This window comes from Panicum hallii, chromosome 1, assembly GCF_002211085.1.
Source record: "Panicum hallii strain FIL2 chromosome 1, PHallii_v3.1, whole genome shotgun sequence".
Taxonomy (NCBI): Eukaryota; Viridiplantae; Streptophyta; class Magnoliopsida; order Poales; family Poaceae; genus Panicum; species Panicum hallii.
In genome coordinates this window covers 53,623,676-53,646,636 of record NC_038042.1, presented here as the reverse complement: position 1 = coordinate 53,646,636, position 22,961 = coordinate 53,623,676, and the positions used below count along the sequence as shown (strand labels likewise).

At 44.8% G+C, this 22,961-nt stretch overlaps 3 protein-coding genes across 5 annotated transcripts; 2 read left to right on the top strand and 1 right to left on the bottom strand.

Annotated features, from left to right (window-relative positions):
• Positions 1 to 1,437: 1,437 nt before the first annotated feature.
• Positions 1,438 to 2,909, bottom strand: LOC112898583. Its single transcript, XM_025966926.1, has 2 exons — positions 1,709 to 2,909; positions 1,438 to 1,472 (listed from the first exon to the last, which is right to left on the bottom strand). Exons 1-2 carry the CDS (start codon positions 2,907 to 2,909, stop codon positions 1,438 to 1,440), a joined length of 1,236 nt encoding a protein of 411 aa, XP_025822711.1.
• A 3,401-nt stretch (positions 2,910 to 6,310) lies between these two features.
• LOC112881783 (protein CROWDED NUCLEI 1) lies at positions 6,311 to 12,429 on the top strand. Its single transcript, XM_025946651.1, has 9 exons — positions 6,311 to 6,450; positions 6,741 to 6,939; positions 7,528 to 7,737; positions 8,108 to 8,361; positions 8,455 to 8,725; positions 8,806 to 8,889; positions 9,281 to 11,382; positions 11,478 to 11,670; positions 11,871 to 12,429. Exons 2-9 carry the CDS (start codon positions 6,802 to 6,804, stop codon positions 12,075 to 12,077), a joined length of 3,459 nt encoding a protein of 1,152 aa, XP_025802436.1. The 5' UTR covers positions 6,311 to 6,450; positions 6,741 to 6,801; the 3' UTR covers positions 12,078 to 12,429.
• Positions 12,430 to 14,063: 1,634 nt separating this feature from the next.
• On the top strand, positions 14,064 to 22,068 carry LOC112888861 (TBC1 domain family member 15). Of its 3 annotated transcripts, XR_003227954.1 has the most exons (16): positions 14,064 to 14,341; positions 14,738 to 14,896; positions 15,284 to 15,350; positions 15,456 to 15,563; positions 15,785 to 15,869; positions 16,218 to 16,272; positions 16,587 to 16,982; positions 17,618 to 17,677; positions 18,381 to 18,479; positions 18,563 to 18,673; positions 19,098 to 19,169; positions 19,279 to 19,395; positions 20,002 to 20,151; positions 20,656 to 20,756; positions 21,273 to 21,695; positions 21,805 to 22,068. XR_003227954.1 is itself a non-coding variant. In XM_025955237.1 (15 exons), exons 1-15 carry the CDS (start codon positions 14,222 to 14,224, stop codon positions 21,598 to 21,600), a joined length of 2,019 nt encoding a protein of 672 aa, XP_025811022.1. In that variant the 5' UTR covers positions 14,064 to 14,221; the 3' UTR covers positions 21,601 to 21,743. The 3 variants fall into 3 exon arrangements, 2 of the variants coding, with proteins under 2 accessions (XP_025811022.1, XP_025811012.1); XM_025955237.1 differs by lacking the exon at positions 21,805 to 22,068 and having other exon boundaries at positions 14,747 to 14,896; positions 21,273 to 21,743; XM_025955227.1 differs by lacking the exon at positions 21,805 to 22,068 and having other exon boundaries at positions 21,273 to 21,743.
• The last annotated feature ends 893 nt before the right edge of the window (positions 22,069 to 22,961 follow it).

Here is a 22,961-nt window from a genome sequence, read left to right as displayed (position 1 = left end):
CGTTCGAGGGTCCCGTCGGACCGGTACTTGTGGCGAAACACCCATTTTCCGGTGATCACCTGGGCGTCTGGGGGTCGGGGAACCAGTGTCCAGGTGTTGTTGCGGAGAAGGGCGTCGTACTCGAGCTGCATCGCCGCACGCCAGTTGGCGTCTTTGAGTGCTGCGCGCACGGAGCGTGGGATGGGAGAGATAGCTGACGTAGTACCGGCAAGGGCGTACTTGGGGTTGGGCTTGCGGATCCCTGCTTTGGCGCGAGTTACCATGTGGTGTTGTGGTGGCTGCGGTGCGTCTCGCACGGTAGCAGGTGGAGGCGACGGCGTGGCCGTGACTGCGGCCGGCGAGCAGGTGGGTGCCCCTGGAGATGACGGCAACGAGCCGGTGTGGACTGTGGGAGGCGATTCCGGCACAGGCCCAGGCACCGGACAGGGGCGCGGGTCATCATCGTCGGTGGGCGCTGCCGTGGACGGCGACGTCGGGGGTGTACAGGCCGGCGTCGCAAGCCGGAACGGGAAGACGGTCTCGACGAAGTTAACGTGGCGAGAGGTGTAGACGCGGCGCGTGGCGATGTCGTAGCAGCGATAGCCACGATGGTCGTTGGGGTAGCCGAGGAAGACGCACGCCACGGAGCGCGGGCTGAGTTTGTTCGCGGCCGTTGGTGTGAGGTTGGGGTAGCAGAGGCAGCCGAAGACGCGGAGCTCGTCGTAGAGGGGTGGGGAGCCGAGGAGGAGCTGGTGTGGCGTCATGGTTCCAGTGGCGCGGCAAGGGCGCCTGTTGATGACGTACGTCGCCGTGTTCAGGGCCTCCGCCCAAAACGAAGAGGGAGCTGCACTTTGGATTAGTAGCGTGCGAACACAATCGTTAATCGTGCGTAAGATCCGCTCAGCCTTCCCATTTTGCTGTGAAGTGTGCGGACAGGAGAGACGAAAGCTAGTGCCATGGGCAGCTAGGAAATGGCGCAGGGCATGAGTATCAAACTCGCGCCCGTTGTCAGTTTGGAGAGCTAGAATGGGGAGCTGAAACTGTGTATGGACGTAGGAGAAGAAGGAGCGAATGATATTTTGAACATCAGACTTGCTGCGAACGGGGAAAGTCCATATGTAATGAGTGTAAGCATCAATCAAAACAACATAATACTTGTAACCCGAATTGCTATAAATTGGTGATGTCCAGACATCCGAATGCACTAATTGAAAAGGGAAATAAACTGGTGTTTCTGAAGAGGCAAAAGGCAGTCTAACATGTTTGCCCAGCTGACAAGCATGGCAAGAATGAGCTGCTGATTTATTACATCGGAAATCAAAGGTTTGCAGGATCTGATGGAGAGCGCGCGAGCCTGGATGCCCAAGACGGTTGTGCCACAGCTCCACCGAAGGTGTTGACGAAGCAGTGAGAGCATGATGTTGTGGCAGCCGCAGAGGGTAGAGGTCGCCGGAGTTCTCACATCGGAGCATCACCGTTTGGGTGGCCAGATCCTTGACAGAGAAACCAACGGGATCAAATTCAATTGAGACATTGTTGTCGCGGGTTAGTTGTTTGACGGACACCAGATTTTTTATCAGAGAAGGAGTAACGAGAACGTTGTTGAGATGGAGAGGAGAAGAAGATGTAGGAATGGTAGCGACGGCTGTATGGGTTACAGGCAGCCGGGCGCCGTTTCCAACGGTTACGAAAGAGGGAAAGGGGAGAGGCCGAGGGGAAGAGGTGATACCGGAGGTAGACGACATGTGCGATGAAGCGCCGGTGTCGAGGTACCAATCTGCGGAGCTCGGCGGCTGGGTGGCGACGCCAGCAGAGTTCAGGGCGGTGTAGAGCGCGCTGGTGTCCCATGGCGACGCACCGTAGGAGGAAGAAGGCCCCAGAGCAGTAGGAGATTGGTGATGGGCCATCATCGCCTGCTGGGCCTGAAACGGCGGACGAGGACCCAGGACGCCGGAGCCGGGCGCGCGGAAGGGCACGCCCCAGGCCTGGACAAGCCCAGTCCACGGGTTGAAGTTGCCCATCCACGGAGCGGGTGGGCGCTGGGGTGCGCCGCCGGAGCTGTTGCCGCCGAATGTGGTGGAGCCGGTGGTGGGGCCGCGTCCGCGGCGCTTGTGCTTGGAGCGGGAGCTGCGGTTGCCGCCAGTGTCGCCGCTGGAGGAGCCTCCAGTGCCGGAGGAGGGGGCACCGTGGCCGGAGGCGCCGCCCTGCGGAGCGGATCCGGCAGAACCACCGTGGCCGGCGAGGAACGCCTGGCCAGCCTCCGCCTTGTCGTCCTGTTGCAGCTGCAGCTCTTCGAGGAGGAGGTAGGAGCGCGCACTCATGAAGGTGTGCGTCTTGGAGGTGAGCACCGGCTTGACATGGCGAAATTTCTTGTTCAGGCCGCGAAGCAGATTCAGCACCTGGCTGGGCTCGGAGACGGGGTGGCCGACGTCGCGCAGGCTGTCGGCGAGCTTCTTCAACTTGGCGCAGTAGTCGGAGATGCTGAGGTCGCCCTGAATGATGCTGCGGAACTCGGCCTCAAGGAGAACCGCGCGCTGCATCTCATTATCGCGGAAGAGGCCCTCGATATCCGTCCAGATGGTGAACGCAGAGGCATCGGGCTTGTAGACGAGGTCGAAGACGCCCTTGTTGATGGTGGTGTAGATCCAATTGGTGAGGGTGCAGTCAACTTGACGCCACTCGGCATCGCGTTCATTGAGTGGCGGCGGCGAGCGAACGTGACCGACGAGGCCAAACTTGCCGAGAACAGAGTCGAACAGGCAGCGCCACTGGCTGTAGTTGGAGTCGAAGAGGTCGAGGAGGATGGGGACGTGGTTGCGGATGTTGACCGTCTGAACCACGGCGAGGGAGGCAGGTTGAGGCGCGCCGAGAGGGAGGCCGGAGTCGCCAGAGTTGGAAGAGGATGAGGAGTGCGCCGGCGAATGCGCCATGGCGCTGGAGCGGAAGCGGGGATGTAGGATCACACGGTAACTGATACCATGTAGAGAGGGATTGAATCAACCACACTTGTATTGATTCAGAGTGTAGTATTTATACACGTTACATGCATGCATGAGACTAACTAATCTCTGCTAGATTGCTAGATTACAGGAGAGTCGCGGGGAGCCATGCGGAGCGTGGCAAGTGCGCGCGGCGCGCGGGGCGTGGAGCGCATGGCGCGGAACGGAACGCGCAGAGCAGAGCGCATCAGACGCGAGTCGTTCGCGTGACCCGCGCCGTGCAGTTGCATGAGATCCAACAATATCAACTGAACGGCATGTAAAAGCGATTAGGGCAATAGTATAATACTATCTTCATTTTAAATTATAATTTATTTTAATTTTTTAGATACATAGTTTTTCTATGTATTCAGACATAGAGCACATCTAGATACATAGCAAAATATATATAACAAGAAAAGTTAAAATAAATTGTAATTTGGAACGGATAGAGTAGCATTATTTACTCAATCAAAGTGGTGGTTCTCATTTCTCAATATGCAACTGTACCCGGACATCATTTTCCTATTATTACGTTGCCTGTAACAAACTATCTCGACTCTCCTAATAATCAGTGTTCACCTAAAGGCTAAATGGTAGTCGTTCGGTCATCCCTTGAGTAGCGAGTAGGCCATGTACACTAAACAGTGTGTACATAGGCTATACGGTTTGTACGACAAAAATAAAATTCATATATTTATGCAAGTAAAATTTGGAAAATCTAATATTCTATCAACCAAACATTACAAATTACCAAGCTTAACTGTTATATAGACCAAATATATAATCATATGCTCCTTATCAATTGATCATGTTATAGGACAAATCATAATTTACAAATAACAAATGTCATGCCGTTCAAAAAATAAGGCATAGTTGATAGTTCTCTGTAGCCTAAATGTTGTTTGAAATGGTCTACTCGTCGTGTAAAACCGTGTAGTTGCCCTTTTTTACACCGTGCAGGCCTTGTAGCCCTACTTTTTATTATGTAAACGGTTGGATCGTGTAATCACCGTTTAAGCCCTAAACTACACGGTAGCTTTGTCGAGTAGTGTGTACACGGGATACACGGCCGTTTACAGCAACATTGCTAGTAATAAAAGAGAATGGCGGTCCATGTTTCTTTGAACTTGACAAGCAGAAACTACAAAGAAAATCAGCAGCAGGAGGGGTGGATCTTAAGAGGAGGCTAGGCGGATTCGAGCCCTCCTACCCCGTCAAGATCAATCGCTATTCCTCTAAGTTCTCTCCTTCGTTTTTGGGAAGTAAGAATGGAGAAAAAGAGGGAGGAGGAAGAAGAGAGGTGGAGGAAGAAAAAAAAAGGAAGATGAATTTTTTTTCATTTCTTGGCTAGATTCGCCGCTGAGCAGCAGGTACATGAAACGATTTAATAGAATAGAAGAGAAAGGACGCTTTTGTTTTCTGCTCCTCTTCCTTTTCCAATACGAATACGCTTGTTCTCTGCCACCTGCCATTTGCTTCCAAAAATAGTCTGCATAATGTTCTGTCGCCTTTATTATTTCAAGAAAATAATGTTCTGTCGCCCAGAAAGAATAGTAGTGGATCAGAAGCACAGGTTATATGTAGCCACTAGCCAGGCAGCCGACGTTGCCCGACACCCTGGCGCCTCGCCGCACCACGCTGGAAAGGCCCCGCCGCCGCCTCGCCGCGCACCTGTCACCACGAAAAACTAACGGCGGCGGCGAGGCACCGGGGGAGGACGAGCCGATAAGGCGAGCACGCCCGCCCCACCTTCCGGTGGTCCACGTCCCAGCGACAGCGAGGGGGTGGCGGCGGGTGCATTCAGTGCCGGGGGCGCTGCGCCGCAGCGTCACGCAACGCGGCGAATATTCGAAACCCACCCCGCCTCACCGCACAGCTCGCGGCCACCGCGCGGGTCTGACGGTTCTGCCCCTGCTCGCGATCGTGGAAACCACGCCGCCCCGTCGAGCCGTTGCTTCCCGGGAGAACATCGCTCGACTGGCGTCCCGTCAAGGTGTCGATACTCCGTCCTCGCCGAGCAGAGCCGTCTCACGGCCATGTTCCGATACGATCCAACGGACATGCTGAGGAGGCAGCCAATGGGGGTGCCGCGTAGGACGGAATGATGGAGTCTCCGCAGTCCACACCCTGGCGCGAGTCATGCGAGCATGTCGTGCCATGCTAGGCTCGCTTAATTATGGGGCTTCTGGATTTGTCTGCATCCTTTTGCCAATCGCTAAACTTCAGTACGTCATTTGGCATTGTTTTATTTGGGGTGGTTGGAGCCAGAATTGTACCAAGGTACTGATGATGGCAGTAGGAGCATGGGTCGTTTTCACCGTTTGCCGAACCGGTGGTTCTATGTGAGATCATAGGACGAATATAAAGATTAGAGCATGCCACCCGAACTAAATCCAAATTAACAGCATGTGTACTTATGAAAGACATGATCGTTTGCACTGTGCCTTTGGATATATGTAAGCGCTAGACAATGCCTGTTTGTGCTGATACAGTAGTAGAAAAGTATTTTACTGCTAGAAGGTATATACTTACTTCTCTACAGTAAAACACATGTTAGAATAACTCTCATATTGAAATGGGACTCAAACGTAAACAATGTAATACTTTTTAGTAGCAATTTCTCCACCAAAATGGCTCTTGACGATATAGCGCTCAACAATACTGAGCATATTATGTTAACGATCAATCCATTAAAAAGTAGAAATACCTTCATGAGCATATATTTAAGGATTTTTAAAGGCTAGTCTAACGGTTGCATCCTTCCGTGCGTATGGCACTTTTTCCTACCAATGGATTTGGTCAATTTCTTTTTTTAAAAGACAAAAAGTTGGTCAAGTCCTCGAGTTGATATGATCAAAAAATTGTCTAAAGTTTGCAAACTTGGTCCATAGAAACGAAACCACTCAAATTGTTTTAGTTTACATGAAATTCAAATTGCTGCATTTTTCTAGCTCTAGTACAAACTAGTACTCCTTTTCTCGACACTGCTTTAAGCACGAAGATCAATTAAATACGGAACAAACTGCACAGCACTTTCCAAACCTTAAGTTGTCCAATGTCAGGCTGACAGGCGCTTGCATCCACTCACATCGATGTCCCCGTTAACCCTCAAATAATAGTCCAATGAGAGGACCCCGAGTCGGATCCAAATGATCACGTCATCGAAATCCCAAAATCTGGGGGGTAACGTGGTCATTTGCCGCACCGCACGCTCCCTCGCGAGCACCGCTTTTTTGCCAGCGGCTGGGAATTTACCACGCTACCCCTCTGCCCCCCTTTCCTCTCTCTCCCTCTCCCCCCTACTGCCGCTCCCTTTCCCAAATCCGGCCGCACGACGCACCAGCCAGGCAGCCACCAACCGAACCCCCCCCCCCCCCCCCCAACTCGAAGCCCAACCCGACCCGAGCGCCAGGTCCCGTACACCCCGCGCGGTCGCCCCCCTCGCCTCTGCGCCGCGTCCGGCCGCCGGGAGCGGACCGGGCACCTCCCGGTGAGCGCCCACTCCGCAGATCCGTTCGGTTTTTTCTCAGCTTGGTTTCTTGGGGTTCTTGGGATTTCGGGGGTGTCTGTCCCGGGGGATCAAAATTTACAACTTTGGAGCGCTTGGTAGACGCTTCTTGGTTCTTGGTAATGCCGGGGTTTCTTGTTGCCCTGGGGGAGGATTCGTTCGGTTTTCTTGATAATTAGGGTTTCTTGGCTTGGTTTTCTTGATAATTAGGGTTTTGGTGGAGGGAGCTTTGTTTGGTAACCTGTTTGTTCTCTTGGCTTGGGGAGTTGCAGGGTGGGATAGGCGCTTTGGTTCTTGGATGAGCCGTGAAGGGATTGGAAGGAAGAAGGCGTGATGTTTACTCCGCAGGGGAAAGGATGGACCGGGTGGTCAACACCGACTCCGGCGAACCAGCGGAGCGGTGGTGGTGCTCCGGCCGCATCGGCGCCCCTTGGAAAGGGGAAAGGAAGAGTCGCCGAGCTTGAGCACGAGGTTTTGCCAAATCTTTGTCTTTTCGTCCAGTCGGTGTAGCTTCTGAGTATGAATTGTCTATGTTTCTCTGCTCATGTTTGTCTCGAAACGATTTGAAACTAGGCCTCTGAAGTAGGATGAACTATTGTATATCTGACTTTCTGTAGAATGTATTCAGTCTGTAAAGATAAAAAAACCACTTTAGTTTGTAGATATCCAATTCTTCACTTTATACCCTGTTGCTTTTTAAAAGTCTGTTATGGTATCACATTTTATTAGCATAGAGAAAATTAGTTACGAAACTGTTGCAGCATTGCTTATGATGGAGTCAGGGGTTTACTATGCACCACTTCTGGACATAAGCCAAATTTCAGATGGCCCAATGAACAAACAGTTGTGAAATAAGCAGTACTTCCATTGCTATATGACTTTTTTACACCTGTTAAATATTTTTCCATGTTGGTTTCAGTGATTTGAAAAATATAATTACAAACAGTTGTGAAATAAGCAGTACTTCCATTGCTACGAGGCATTTTTAAACCTCCAATTGATTGACTTTTGGTCATTGTTGTAATAGTTATTTACTTCTCTGTCTATGCATATCTGCAGTTGCATGAATATCAGTACAATATGGGGCTGCTCTTGCTCGAGAAGAAAGAATGGGCAGAAAAACTTGAGGAAGTCAGTCAAATGCTGAAACAGAAGGAGGAGATATTGAAGCGGGAACAAGCTGCACACTTGAATGCTATATCAGAATACGAAAGGCGGGAGGAGAGCATGCGGAAAGCATTGGGTGTTGAGAAACAATGTGTAATTGATGTAAGTTGGTTTATCTAAGAATTCCTATTCTTGCAGTTCCAGCAACACAATTCTGACCTGGAGATGCCATGAGTAACAGAACACAAATTTATGTCTGTATGCTTCTGTGTAAAAATGTGATGATTAATACATTATTTGGAACGGAATAGAAAAAAGTATATCCATACCCTTCAATGACCTGCTAATTTTGAAATTGACCTTTAGTAGCCAGGATGATCTTGTGAAGTAATTGATAGGCAACACTACATGGATTGTATTGCGTTTGCCTTTCCACTCTTTAGTTATATAGTTATATCAGTAAAATTTTCCTGTACATAGCCTTCTGATTATATCTGAAATATTTCCTTACTTTTGTTTTTTAATGCTGCAGCTGGAAAAAGCCTTGCGTGAAATTCGCTCAGAGATAGCTGAGGTCAAATTTATGTCTGAGAAAAAGACAGCAGACGCTCAATCCCTTGAGGCTAGTTTGGAGGAAAAATCCTTGGAGATCGAGGGAAAACTTCATGCTGCAGATGCCAAACTTGCAGAGGCAAACCGTAAGAAGTCACAAGCTGACCGAGATTTAGATGAGGTCGAAGCTCGTCAACGTAGACTGGAGAAGGAGAAACTGTATTTTGAGACTGAGTATGTCAGTTTTGCTATTTTGTTTTTTCTACTTATGCTTGACTTGATTGCGCTGCGCATGTGGTTAAAGTTCCATTGTTTTGCCATGTTTAGGCGGAAAGCACGGGAAAAACAACTCAAGGAGCAGGAGGAATCACTGCAGGAATGGGATAAAAAGCTGAAGGAAAGTCAGAACAGACTTGTTGATTTGCAGAGGTCTATAAATGATCGAGAGGAGAGAGCTAACAAGAATGACCAGCTTTTCAAGATAAAACATGGTGAACTGGAGGAAGCAAGAAAGTCAGTGGAGGCAAATAAACGTGCTTTGAAAGCTAAAGAGGATGATATTAACAGAAGATTAAATGAATTACATTCACAGGAAAAGGTATCTAATTTTATTCCTGACTGCCTTTTCTTTATCTGGTGTTGAGAATTCAGTTTGCTCATTTTTTATTTGTTTTGCAGGATGCTAACTCAAAGCGCAAGGAGCTGGAAGAACAAGAAAAGAAACTGATTGAGAGAGAAGAAAAGGCCAGTAGTCGGGAAAAAGTAAGTAGAACAGAGAACTAGCCTCGTGTACCTCATTTTGCTTCTACCAATAAATGGATACCCTTATGCCACTCTTTACACTGGCCTTGGTCATACACCCTTTGTACCCTATGGCCTGTTAAACTTCTGTTATGTTTTGTTCCTTTGCGTCACAGCTTGTTCCTGTATTATCATTTACCATATTTTTTTAAGGATTTTTTGCATATAGTTTTGCCATCATATGAAGTCAGATTTAGCTGGGTTGCTACTGTTCCTAGTTTACCTTAGTGCTTGCCAATATTATTATTAAATAGTGTTCACTGTATGCCATTTCTTCTGTTATTATTGAATGCCACATTTTTCGTGAATGTTTGATAGTCTAATCATCAATCATCATAATATTGCTTTCCAGGAAGGGCTTCAGAAGCTTCTTGAGGATCATCAGGTGGATCTTGAAACCAAAAGACGTGATTTTGAGTTAGAACTGGCGAGGGAGAGGAAATCCTTTGATGAAAAGATGGTACAGAAGCAAGCGGATTTAGTGAAAAGGGAGAAAGATGTCAAATCATTGGAGGCTAAGCTTTCTAAAAGTGAGCAGGTATTGAATGACAAGAAGAAAGAAATGGAAGGTTGGCAGAATGATCTTGATGCCAAATCCAAAGCTCTGAAGAGATGGGAGGAATCATTGAAAAATGATGATAAGAGGTTACTGGAAGAAAAGCAGCGTATGGATCAGGAAAAACATCAAGTTGAGATGTCAAAATCAGAGCTTGAAAGGATCAAATCCACACTTGAAGCTGAAAAGGAAAGAATATTAGAAGAGCAGAATAATCTGAAACTCACAGAGGAAGAGAGGCAGGAGCATAGCGTGCTGACAGAAAAACTCAAGAAGGAGATTGAGGAGTACAGAATGCGAAGCAACTCTCTCTCTGAAGAAATTGAAGATTTGAGGAAGCAGCGGCAGAAGTTTGAAGAAGAGTGGGAACAGCTAGATGAAAAAAGAGCTCATCTGGTAGAGGAGGGCAAAAAGGTGAATATTGAGAGGATGGATTTAGAACGGTGGCGTGACAGTGAAGAAAAGAGGTTAAATGATGCAAAGCTCGAAATGGAAGAAAGATACAAGGAAAAGCTGGAGAATCTTGATCGCAAGGAAAAGGCTTTGAATGATGATATAAAACACAAGCAAATGGAGAATGATGAACTTCTTAAGGGAGAACGTGCTGATCTTAAGCGTAAGTTGCAGCTCCATCAGCATGAACTGGAGATGGAGCTGGAGCAAAAACAAGCAAGTAAAGAGAAGGAACTGGAAGACAAGGAAAATGAGCTAAACAAGAAAATGGACTTTGTGGAAAATAAACTCAGACATGCAATTGAGTTAAATGAGTCCAAGATTCAGAAGATAATATCAGAGAAAAAGCAGCTGCAGATGGAAAGAAAAATTCTACTTGAGGAAAGACAAAAACTGGAAACTGATAAGGCAGATATTAAAAGAGATATTGATAGTCTTCATGTGCTGAGCCAGAGTTTGAAACTACGACGAGAATCATATAACAGGGACAGGAATAACCTCATTAATTTATTTGAAAAGTATAAGGTGTGCAAAAACTGTGGTATTTCCCTCTTTGAGGGATTAGATTCTCTGGCGCTTAAAGATAGTGTTGAAATTGAGTATCCCAGTTTGGCTGTTGAGAGAGATGACCGTTCCTTGAACGCTGATACATCAGCTCCAGATACAGGAACCCTTGTTAATTCAGGTGGTCGCTTATCTTTGTTACAGAAGTGTTCTAGGCTGTTCAAGTTCTCTCCTGTAAAAAAGGGTGATCAGTCATCAGAGCAGCCAACAGAGAACATACCTTTTGGTGCAAGACTGGAGGAAGCATCACGGAGCGATGGAGATTATGAGCCAACTCCTGTCTATGAGATAGCACATGATTCTTTTGATGCAGAGGATGATCTCCCTTCTGATAGTGGAGCAAGGGAGAATGAAGAGTCCAAAAGGCATGACCCAGCTGATGATGTCCAGATGGAGTCTTCATTTGGTGTAGCAGATAATGGAATAGATGTTCGTGGAACTCAATCATTTGATGGCACTAACGACATGGCAGTTGATGCCACTATTGCCTCTGTTGATCAAAACGGAAAGGACTCTGCAGCTCCTGCTGAAGCAGTACAGCCTGAAATATCAAAGCAAGGACGACGCCAACAAAACAGGAAGGGTAGAGGGAAAGGTGGTGTGAAGAGGACACGATCTGTTCGTGCTGTAGTTGAAGATGCTAAAGCGATTCTTGGCGAGACTTTAGAGGAGAAGAATGATGGTCAGGGAGATCCAGTTGCGGTGGGTACACGTAAGCGGCGTTTTGCTGGAGCAACGATAAGTGAACAAGATGAAGAAGGCAGCGAGGCACATTCAGAAAGTGTTTCACTTGGAGGGCAGCGTCGCAAGAGGCGGCAAACTGCTGGAGCAGTGACGGAGACACCAGGAGAAAAGCGTTACAATTTGAGACGCAGTACAGTGTAAGTATTAATCCCTAGTTCATATCTACTTGGGGTTGCTTTTTTTTAAAATTTTGTTTCCTGATCTAATACTTGTGCGTTGTGTTGTTCCAAAGTGCAAATGCCACAGCTGCCACAGTCCAAACTGACAAAAAGAAAGCTGCAAAGGCAGGAAAGAAACATAAGGTAGAGGCTCCTGCTGATGATACGGAAGGAACCTCAAAGGCAGTTGAGGAACCTGCCCCTGAGAGCAAAAGGGCATCAGAATCTGCAGACTATGGTGCATCACAGTTGCATGAGTTTTCCCAGGTAATACCTTTAATATATTTGTGCTCGGTACTGGCCACATTTACTGTCACTGATGTAACCACATGCCTTTTCTCCCCAATCCTTGAATGACTTTCAACATTTGGGTACATTTGTCAATTTGTGTCGCACAGTGCCTCTTTGGTTGTTAGCACATATAGGACCAGAGTCCATAGCTAACTGGAACCTTATCTTTGTTTTAGGCTGAAGTTGGCGATGCCCCTGCCCCTGCAGAGGGCATTGGTGAGGAAGATGGTGATATCGTGGATGGTAAAGAGGCACTGCCTGATGTTCCTATGACTCCATCTGGAAGTGAGCTCGGGGCAGAACAGGATGGTGAGGATGATGATGATTTGGAGAGACGAAACCAATCTATCAGCAAAAAACTCTGGTCGTTCTTCACTACATGACCAGTCGAGAAGAGGCTGCTGAATAGATTGTTTCTAGCTTTTGTGCTTCGGATTCATGATTTCTCATTCTTGGAACTGTAGGACGTGTGCTTTTGGTGTATGATGTACTGGTAGATCTTCCATTCAATTGTGCTTCTCTCCCGTGTAATTGAAATATATTTGTAGTAGACATAGTTTGATGGCGCTCACAGAAGTAGCTCATGAGATGCAGTACAATGGCGATGATGCCTGTAACACCAGTAGCTTGGTTTGTAATTGTTGTTCCTTCTCCCAGGTCCGGATTACTTCGTTGACCTTACAAAGTGTTGTGGCTTTTGTCAGCCGGGGAAGTATTTTCTGCTCTGAATGTCTTTGCATGTTTTTATGCCCCTTTGAAACGCTGCAAGTCAGAATGCCAGCGGCTTCTGCCAGTTGACGAAACTTCTATTCTTTTGTGATAGTGTGATGGGTCTACCCTGGTATATGGATTGACTTTGTGCACGGGGGGCCTTGGGGGTACGGCCGGGAGCTTGAGCCTTCCGTATCCGAAGCAAAATTTAGAGAGTTAAATAAAAAAATCTTCTATCTCAAATTTAGAGAGTTAAATAAGAAAGATGCACTCCACCATACTCTTTACTAGACCGTCTATTTTGGGAACCAGATTCTTTACTAGACCGTCTATTTTGGGAAGATCTTCGAACCTTCTCCTCCACCCTCCATTCCTAGATGGTCTTTTAGGTCCTGATTACAAATTAAAATTAAGAACTATTACTAAAGTTAAAATAAATTTAAAAATCAGTAAAAAATAGAGGCAGCCCCATTCAACGTTTAGCTGGAGCTGTAAGTAAGCAATCTGTTTTCCTTCGTCATTAAGGGTGTGTTCGTTTCGCATTAGAGGGGTCTAAAATACAGACCTATAAATTAGAGGTCTACACATTTTAGAGGTCTAATATTTAGAGGGGTGTTCTTTACAGCCCTCTAAAGCCCTCTAATGTGAGTAAAATTACAGTTTTACCCCTTATCCACCCACACCTCGGCATCCGCGTACACCTCGCCCCTGCCCGCGAGCTCGCCGGACCCTGGCCGCGCCTGGGCGGACCCGAGCAGGTGGCCGCGGTACGAGACGGTGGCGGAGACTGCGCGGTAGCGGAGCGGGAGGACGAAGCCCGTGTTGCGGACGCGGAGCCGCAGCGCGAGGCCAAAGGCGGCACCGGCTAGGAGCGCGAGGGCGAGGAGGAGCGGGAGGGTTCGGGCGCAGGCGCGACAGAGGCCCCGCGCGCGGCGCGGGCTCAGGCGGCGGGGGAGGGGCGGCGCGGGCGCAGGCGGCAGGGGAGGGGCCGGGGGGGGGCAACGCTGGGAAAGGCGAGCGGATTAGAGGTTGTTAAAGGGCTCGTGGGCTCTAAAATTTCTGCACCTCTAAACGTCCCATCGGAGCGCGTCTAGTGGGCCGTTCGGATCCCGGCCTCTAAAGTTTAGAGGTTTCGGGCTTTAGAGGCCGGAAACGAACGGGCCCTAAGGCGGCATGGGCTATCAAGCAAGTAGGGAACAGGTTCATCAGCGAGAACAGGTTGATTCGTTTCCGGCGGATGCGCGAGAAATCAAGAAGCAAAATTTTCCCATTAATTTATTATCACATATTGGTAAATTAAGAATGTGCAGGGGTTGTGATCCCAGATATTCGCGTATGAAAAGATGATACTCAAGGAGTCAAGGAAAATGTTCCATAAAAAAATGCAAGAACAACAGCAAAAAATGTTAGATATTCATTGAAATGATTGATAACTTGTTAAAGCGTGGATTTTTTTGAAGGGTCAACGGAATTATTAAAGCTTGGATTTATAAATTACGCGGTGAGATTTGCTTATGGTTGTCAATACGATTTACGATTCTCTAGCAAATACAGGTAGGACTACTGTACACGAGATACCCACGTGTGCCGCGTCTGGTTTTCACTTTCCTGTTCACAACCCAAAACGTGTGCTGCTACAAGGAAACAAATATCGTAGCAACAAGGAGTTTTCGCAGCCACGCCATCAAGATACATCGTCGTCGTCACCAGCCTCGAAAAATTATTCAGGCTTCCAGCGTGCCGTGCCATTGCTTCGGCAGTAAGACGAGTTGGTCGGTGTCGAGCAAAACCCGAGATCGCACCTCTCCGCGTGGCGATGCGTGGAGGAGACGCAGGAGCAGCAGCGGAGGCAGGGTCCCCGCGCTCGCCGGACCTCTACGACCTCTCCGACGACTCCGACTACGCCGCCGCCGCCGCCGCCGCCTCCGACCACACGGTACTGGCCCGCCCCCCGCCCCCCGCCCCCGGTAAACTCGACGCTACCCTCGTTCATCTCGGCTTGCTCCCGTGCGCGATTTGGGGGCGGCGTGAGCGGATTGCTCGATTAGGTCACTGGTTCCGTCGGGGCCAGGGGACTTGGATGGCTTTACTCTTGCGGGGGTGGTGTGTGCGTGTGGGGTGGGTGTGTGTGTGTTGGGGGGGGGGGTGAGCTCTAGTTTGTGATGCTAATCAGTGCAGCAGTTGCCCCCTCAGTACGCAGTTAGATTGAAGTGGATATTACTTAGTACAAAATTTCTAGAAATTTGTTGGTCTCGTTGGGCGTGCGTGTTGTGGAGATGGATAGCCTATGTTTTCCCTTTGGATCGGGCTGATGCTTGTTTGGTGATTGAAGGCGATGCAGACAGATTTGGCGGACAGAGGCTCTGATGTGATGGCGGGCATTGACGTTGTTTATGAGAAGGAGCGTGTGACCATCCACCTGACGCAGTATGGCTCTGGCCGGATCAGTGGGAAGCTGCGCCTGTTTCTGCAGAAGGGATCATTGTTCCTGGTGAGGCAATCCAGCTCATGTCCCTGAGTCATTAGCGTTCATATACATAGATAGTCTTCATTTATATCTACATTTTTTTTGAAAGGATTGCAGGAGATTTGCTGCAAGATGTATTACTTTACATCTACATATGTACTCAGAAAATGGAGTAGTTTGCTAGAACATAGCATATAGTAACAGTCAGAAATAATCAAGTATAGTTCATACTATCATAGTAGGCATGTAGTCCCCTCAACCTTCTATGAGGACTTAACCTTTGAATTGCTTAGGATGGCAAACACCTTTACTAAATGAACCATATATTATTCGGCTTATGATATACTATTTTGTGTGCTAATAGTTAGCCACATGCTTACTCTTAGCTGATGTTTTGATCAATATTTACAGAGTTGGGAGCCAAATGAAGGAGCTGACTCTTTGTCTACCAGTTCATTTGGTGTTGAAATAGAAAAATGTATGACAGTACAATTTGCTTGTTATTATTGTTAGTCATTCTGGCATCTGGCATATGAAGGACATTGATTATGGCTTACTCTCTCAACTTCCTGATCCTACGCAGACAGAAATCTGTACACTATCAAGGCTTTGCCCTTAAGTGATGTTCGCTTCATCAGTAAGCATACCCCAACATTTACATTGGGCTACATAATAATTGTTCTATCATCAGGTGAGATGTTCTAGTTTTTTGTTCATCATATCATTAGTTTGAAACTCCACTTGATTACAGTGGTAATGCTGATGTGCTCTCATGCTCTACTTTGTTGACACGTGATAGCATTTCTGTTTCTTCTATCTAGATAAAACATTTAATGCACATGCTTGACAGAATACTAGAGCAAAAGGATCATGTTTGTTTATCTTATTGATCTTACCTACTAACTTCTGCAGGCCTGGCTTTTCCTCCATTCTATTTCTACAATGGGGGAATTCGTGAATTGTTTGCGACATTGAAACAGCACATCTTCATTCTCAGGTTTTCTTTTTTGGTTTAATGGTTCTGAATCACAATAATAGTGGTTCATTGTTTCATTTATTAACATCTAAAACAACAGTTTGGTTTCACCATATGGAAAAATCAATGATACTTGCACTGAAATAACCAATTTTCTTTATGGGGAATCATCCATACAATAAGGCAGATAACATATTGCTACAATTGAATCTACACTCAAAAGAGATAACTACAAATGTTAAATTAGCAAGCTATGTAAGAGGTTTTGTTTAACCCTGATTGCAGTTTTTTTTTAATTTCCTTATTGCATTGTTTGGAAGACCTTCCCCCCTGCATATATGATTGAAATGTTCTCTCTTCTGTTTTAAGGTCGGATGACAATCCTAATGTTTTTCTTGTCAACGACTTTCAAGATCCTCTTCAGGTGTGTTATCATATTCTAGTCCGTTCTTGCCAAATAAGACATTCTCAATTTATATTGGAGTTTGATTCTTCTCAGCTTAAAGAGGTTGTAGTCCTATCTGTCAAATAGTTGTATAGTACCTTCAATAGGAAATCTTTTCTTGCCTTATTTGGGTGCAACAGCTATTCATCTTTCAAATCTGTTAAATTTGAATCTCAGTCATTCATCATTTGTAATTAACCTAATCTGTCTTCTAAAGTGTTTCGTTTTACGAACAAATGTTTCCCAGTCTGAATACTGAGCCACATTTCTCCATTTGTGTGGTCACCTTGCAGAAAAGCTTGTCATCCCTGGAGCTTCCAGGAGTAGCCACTGTGGCAAATGCCATGTCACGACAAAATTCACTCAGTTTCACTGGGTCAGTTGATGAGACCAGGCATGGGGCCGATGAAAGACACGGGGAAGCTTCTAGTATATCTCAGTATGGCTCAAAGCAAAGACACAAATCAAACGACCCAGGCCGTGATCTTTCAATTCAAGTCTTGGAGAAGTTCTCATTGGTTACAAAGTTCGCACGTGATACTACATCAAGCCTCTTTCGAGACAATAGTGGTGCCCATGGTTATGGACGGCAACAACATGAATATGTTTTTGATAATAAAGCAAGTGATAAGCACAAAAATCAGTATATAACACCAGAAAAGGCTTATATACCCTCAGCTACACAGGAGGTAATATATCTTGCATTTAATCTGGTATTTTGTCACCAAAATTATGACTTCTGGAAGAAGTTGTTTACTGCACAGAAAATCAATACCAAATCTTTGAATCTGGTATTTTATCCAAAATTTGGCCTAATTACACTGCCAATAAGGATCAAGGATTCAGGATAGTTTTACTGAGCTGAAGACTTAAGCTGCATGGTCATCTGATATTTACTAGTTTAGTAACACTATGGTTTGATCTGGAAACTACCTCCGATAATCTAAGTCATTTGTAGGCTTGTATCTTATGTAAATTAGAGACTCTACCTGAGATATATTGGCTAGTTGGAGGGTAGTTGCCCCCTAGATAACCATGGTTCAGCTCTTACCTTGTGCATATTAATGCTAGTGTGGACATATCTCCCCTGGTCAAGTTTTTAACTTCTATAGAATATTTAAACAGCATTTGCTCAAAATTTATGTGAAAAAAACCCCAAACAAAAAGATGAGCTAACAAAAAAATGTTAAGTGAAACCATTAGTCACTTGGTTTTGTCTTCTAACCTTTGATGCTGTTGAAAGCTTTAATTGCTTAGCCTTTCATGATTGCAAATTGCACATTCATCAATTTGTATAACGTCAGCTTCTCCTCTTCTTTTGCAGTCAGATCCATTGCCTCTGGTATGGGGAAAACAAAGAGATTGCCCATTAAGTGTCGAAGAGGTAATGAGTCTTCAATTTCTGATGTATCTTTTTGAGTTATTCATTTCGACATATTTATGTTTATTTAAATTCAATTAACTTGCGGTATTAGAAGTCCATGCTGTAGTTCTGTGAACAACTGAACATAGCAGTGTGAATTATTAGTTCTAGATACATAACTTAGTCCATGTGATACATTACTTGTGAGTTGTGACTATACAATGGGATGAGTCCAAGATGAGGTTTCTGGTATATGTATTAGCATAAAGTATTTTCGATCCTTAGGACTACAAGTTTCTGTTCACTCTTGATATACATGACCCCAGATTCGCCTCCAGCCCAGACTCTAGGGATGCACAATTTATTTTCAACTTCTGGCTTGCATTCTAAGCAAACCTTTAGGACAGTGGTATTATAATGGAACCATCACCCTGTAATTTCCCATACTTTTACTGGAAAAAGAACTAAATATTTGGATTCCATAGTCAAATCTTTGATATGAATAACACAAGTGGTGATGATATAGATAGGTAAGTACATGGAACTAAAGCTTTTCTGGAATTTTCAGCCCGTAAGACTTGTCCCAGTTTTAAATTTATATTCTGTTCTTAATTTCATGGTGCATAATCAACAACCATCTAACAATATTCCTTTTTAACCATGTTGTCAGTACCAGTTTTCCTCTCTGAAATCTTCTGTTGTTTGTTTGAAAAATTTTCGACAGTGGACAGCTTTCTTAGATCCTGAAGGTAGAGTTATGGATTCGAAGGCGCTGAGGAAAAAGGTCTTTTATGGGGGAGTCGATCATGTTCTGAGAAAAGAGGTTTACACTTAGCACCTGCTCTGAATTTTTTTAACTAGTGAGCATTGCTTTCTAGAAAAATTATTCTGATATTGGACATATAGGTGTGGAAGTTCTTGTTGGGTTATCATGAATATGATTCAACATATGCTGAGAGGGAATACCTTGCTGCCATGAAACGAGCAGAATATGAAGCTATAAAATCTCAGTGGAAGGTTAGTCTGCCCGAGCCGGCTTTTTTTCTTTCTATGTAATACATAGATGGTACATGTTAACATAATTTAGTTTTTGTCACGAGGTTTGTCATTTTAACTCTGGATGAATTTTAAGAACCTGGAACTTATCATGTGCTTCTGTTTTGGCCTCTTTGGAGTCTGGGCATCAGTTGCCACCTTTATTCGGGTCTTCTGCATTTTTTTTATCACTGTTGGTTTCTGGATATATGATGTCTGTGAAGTAGAACATGGTTTTCTAGAATGAGCGGCTGTCATTCTTTGGCAGGTTATTTGTGATAGGGATCAACTGCATGCACTTTGAGCTCCTTTGTTTTTGTTGGAACAATGCTTTCACATTTTTTAGCATACATTGCACTTCATTTACTCAATGTATATCCATGATTATTCTTGATACCATTTGCAGAGTATCTCAGCCACCCAAGCTAAAAGATTCACCAAGTTTAGGGAAAGAAAAGGCCTCATTGACAAAGATGTGGTATAAATAATTTTCCTCTTGTCCTCTTTAGTCTTTACTGACATTCTATTTCAATTCTGCACTATACTATTCTGGCTCACACTGATGCTTTAATATTTTCTCTATCAAGGTGAGAACTGATAGGTCTGTTCCCTTCTATGAAGGAGATGACAATCAGAATGTTGTAGTTCTACGTGATATTCTGTTAACATATTCCTTCTACAATTTCGACCTTGGTTATTGCCAAGTAAGTTTTCGTCTTGCACACCGTCCATTTAAAATGGTTAGAACTTCCTGTCATTTAAGTGTGAAACACAGACTGCACTATGTCACTAGTTTTCTTCTACTAGTTATGTTAACTTACATTCTAGGGGATGACGCTTGAATAGATGCTTCATTCTCATGCTTTTTTCAGATGATGACATCACATTTACATGGAATATTTTAAGTCTTTTGGATTTATTCATTATTTCGGTACTTCCACTTCTAGATATATTGCTACTCCTGCTAAGTTGTTAACAGTCTTATGTGTGCTGTCCTAGTAGAAATAGTTTTTTTCTGTATGAGATGGAATCTTCTGGTGCATTTACCTATATTTCTGTTGTACCAAATTTCTGACTTCTGCAACAACAGATTGTTGTTTGTTTTTTAATACTAACCCAGTAAATCTAGCTTTTATTCTCTCTTTTTATACAATATATGCTGAACACATTTGCGATTCAAAAATTCAACTTTAATTTATTTTTTTAAAAGAATATTTTCTTTTTTTACTGAAATGTTGTCCATGATAATTGATATTGTTTATCAATTGTCTTCCTGGAACTATACTACAACGTTGGTGTTTGTATTGCAGGGAATGAGTGACTTTTTGGCTCCCATACTTTATGTCATGGAGGATGAGTCCGAATCATTTTGGTGCTTTGCTTCCTTGATGGAACGATTAGGAGCCAATTTTAATCGTGACCAGAATGGCATGCATGCTCAACTACTTGCATTATCCAAGGTATACAATATATTCATCATGCCAATGTGCTGAGTCAGTAGCTAGTAAGCAGCATCATGTTGCTCCTTCTCAATTCTCCAATGTTATGTGGCAGAGATTCCAATAAGGAGTCACTATCATATCAATAGAATGTTGCTTACTTGCTTAGTCTACTTACTAGTGCAAATGTTCTAGTTGTTCAGGCGTATCTATTGATTTTGTTATATTGTTCTCATGTGCATTCAGCAGTTTCTTCTCTTCCAATATTGAGCCTTCATATCATGGAAATAAACATAGAGTTTGGTACAAAATATAATTTAAAATTCCATGGAGCTTATAGTTTGAAGTCGCTAAAATCTTAAAACCTTTTCACATGCCATTACATCCAAATGTCAATGGTAATCAGTATGATCGAACCGTTGTCTTTGATGAATGCCTAGCTTAGGGCACGCATCAATTACTTTTGTCCATACACTATATTTATGGATATGCAGTGCTAATTCTTTTTTAATCTTCGTGCCTCAGCTCGTGGAGCTTCTTGATCCTCCATTGCATAACCATTTTAGGCAGAATGACTGCTTGAACTATTTCTTCTGTTTCCGCTGGGTTCTTATACAGTTCAAAAGGTATATATTTTTTTTCTTTTCAAGGTGCAAGTGTTTTGCATATGCATGTGACATGCATCAGTTTGTCATCTTTAGGCTTTATCACTCTGTAAAACTATTTGTTGGTAATGCCAGTACATTCCAGCTATTATCTATCTTACCTGGCAAAACATTGACCAGTGTCCATTAATCATGATGTATTGATGTTAGTAAACTTAGATAATTAACTTCATTTGGAAATACTGACTTGGTTTTTCTGCGCTCAATTGTAATCAGTCTGAGTTCAGATCTGATCTAACCACTTGACAGTTTGTAAATGGTAGATTGGTAGTCTAGTTTTTTGTTTCTTTTTTTCCTAGCACCGGTCTATCCTTTTCACAATATGTCCTGTTAGCTAAAATGAATTTTGCAGGAGATCGATTTAATTAGTAAATCCGAAGCAGTTATTACTTGGATTGATGAAAATGCGCCTTAGCAGTCAGTCATCAGTTATCATTTTTTTCTCTCTAAGATACCCCTATTTCTGATGGATTACAGGGAGTTCAGTTTTGACCAGGTCATGCTCTTATGGGAAGTTTTGTGGACCCATTATTTGTCAGAACACTTCCACTTGTACTTGTGTGTAGCAATCTTGAAAAGATACCGTCAGCGTATAATCGGGGAGCAGATGGACTTTGATACCCTCCTCAAGTTCATCAATGAGCTCAGTGGTCAGATCAATCTTGACCGGGCTATCCAGGATGCTGAGGCATTGTGTACTATTGCAGGAGAAAATGGGGCATCTTGTATTCCACCTGGAACCCCACCTTCAATGCCCATCGAGACCGATGGTGGCCTTTATGTGCAAGAAGATGAGGTTTTGTGAGATTTCACCGGTCACATTAGAAAATAAGTGCACAGAAGCATCTCATCAGTGTTTATCCTGTACTGGTTTCATGGATGTCATAAATCTGATGAGTTGTAAGTTTAACCAATGGAAGAATTATAAAAATCTTAGTGTTGTGTGTATATACTCCCTCGACCCTCGTTAAGCCTGTAATTGACACTTGCTTTCGCTTAATGGATACGGATTATCTATGGGACCCCTGGTTTTGCCTCATCTAACTTCTGCTGGCCAACCCTAACTGGTGACGCTGGCAGGCTTGTGTTGCCAGTGCCTTTGTTCCAGCTTAATTGCTTATGGGGGGTCCTTACTTCCTACTGTGTACTTTAGGCTCTTCCAAATGAAGTGAAGATGGTATTATAGCCAGGGTTTGTTACTGTATCTCCCTCGGAACTCTAAAAGTGGTGGCACACCTAGGTATAAGATTATTTCTTAATTTTGTTCTGAAAAGCAAGATTCTGTACAGAAAAGAGCAAGTGCAATATTCTGGTTGAACTCTCCGGGTATCAGATGCCTGACTCAATCTTCGTCTTGACGAACATGAATGCTAGAAATTTGTATTGAAAGCCTGCTAGTGCTGCCAGCTCTAGTTCTGGACTTTTGGTTTAGCCCGGACATCCTGGTGACGGGAACTTGGATGCTTCCTTCCACTAGCCCCGTGGCAAAATAATTTGGTCGCGAAATGCGGCTTGAAAAGAACATTTTGCAATGATGGTTGCTATTGGGAGACAATACAATTTGGCGTGCCCATTTGCGCATAAGACTAGCTGTAGGGACACAACAACTGGGAAGGATTAGTTGTCTCGCAGGGGGATTGTGATTTGGTCTCAGGACCTTATGATTTGGTTCCATACCTAAATCACGAGCGCACCAATTTCAAGCTATCGAAACTAAGCGAAATTTCGCTTCAAGCCTAACGCTTTTGCCCCAGTTTCCCGGAAAGATCACACGAGTCTTGCCGCTTGCGTCACAGGAATTTGCACCGAAACTTGTGAAGGACACCAGGCCCACGGCCAGGAGCCAAATGCCGCGCATGGTTTTAGGAGCAAAGCGGAATCTTGCGCTGGATCTCTCGGTCCGTCCAGGAGACAACACGGTAAGTATCCATCAGTCCATCCATGAACAGGAACCCCGGCATCAAGAAGCAATCAAGCACGACGCCAAGACAAGATTAGATCCCTCGGGCCCACGAAACATTCTCTCTGCCGTTCCCTGCGCCTGTCGTGGTAAATGAGCAAAGCAAGCATCCCTCTCTTGCTTGTGCAAGTGCCCTTTTTTACTTTCCTGAAGAATATGGTGGACTTCGTGAGGTTGGTCGCCATGGAAATGATCAGAGAACGAGC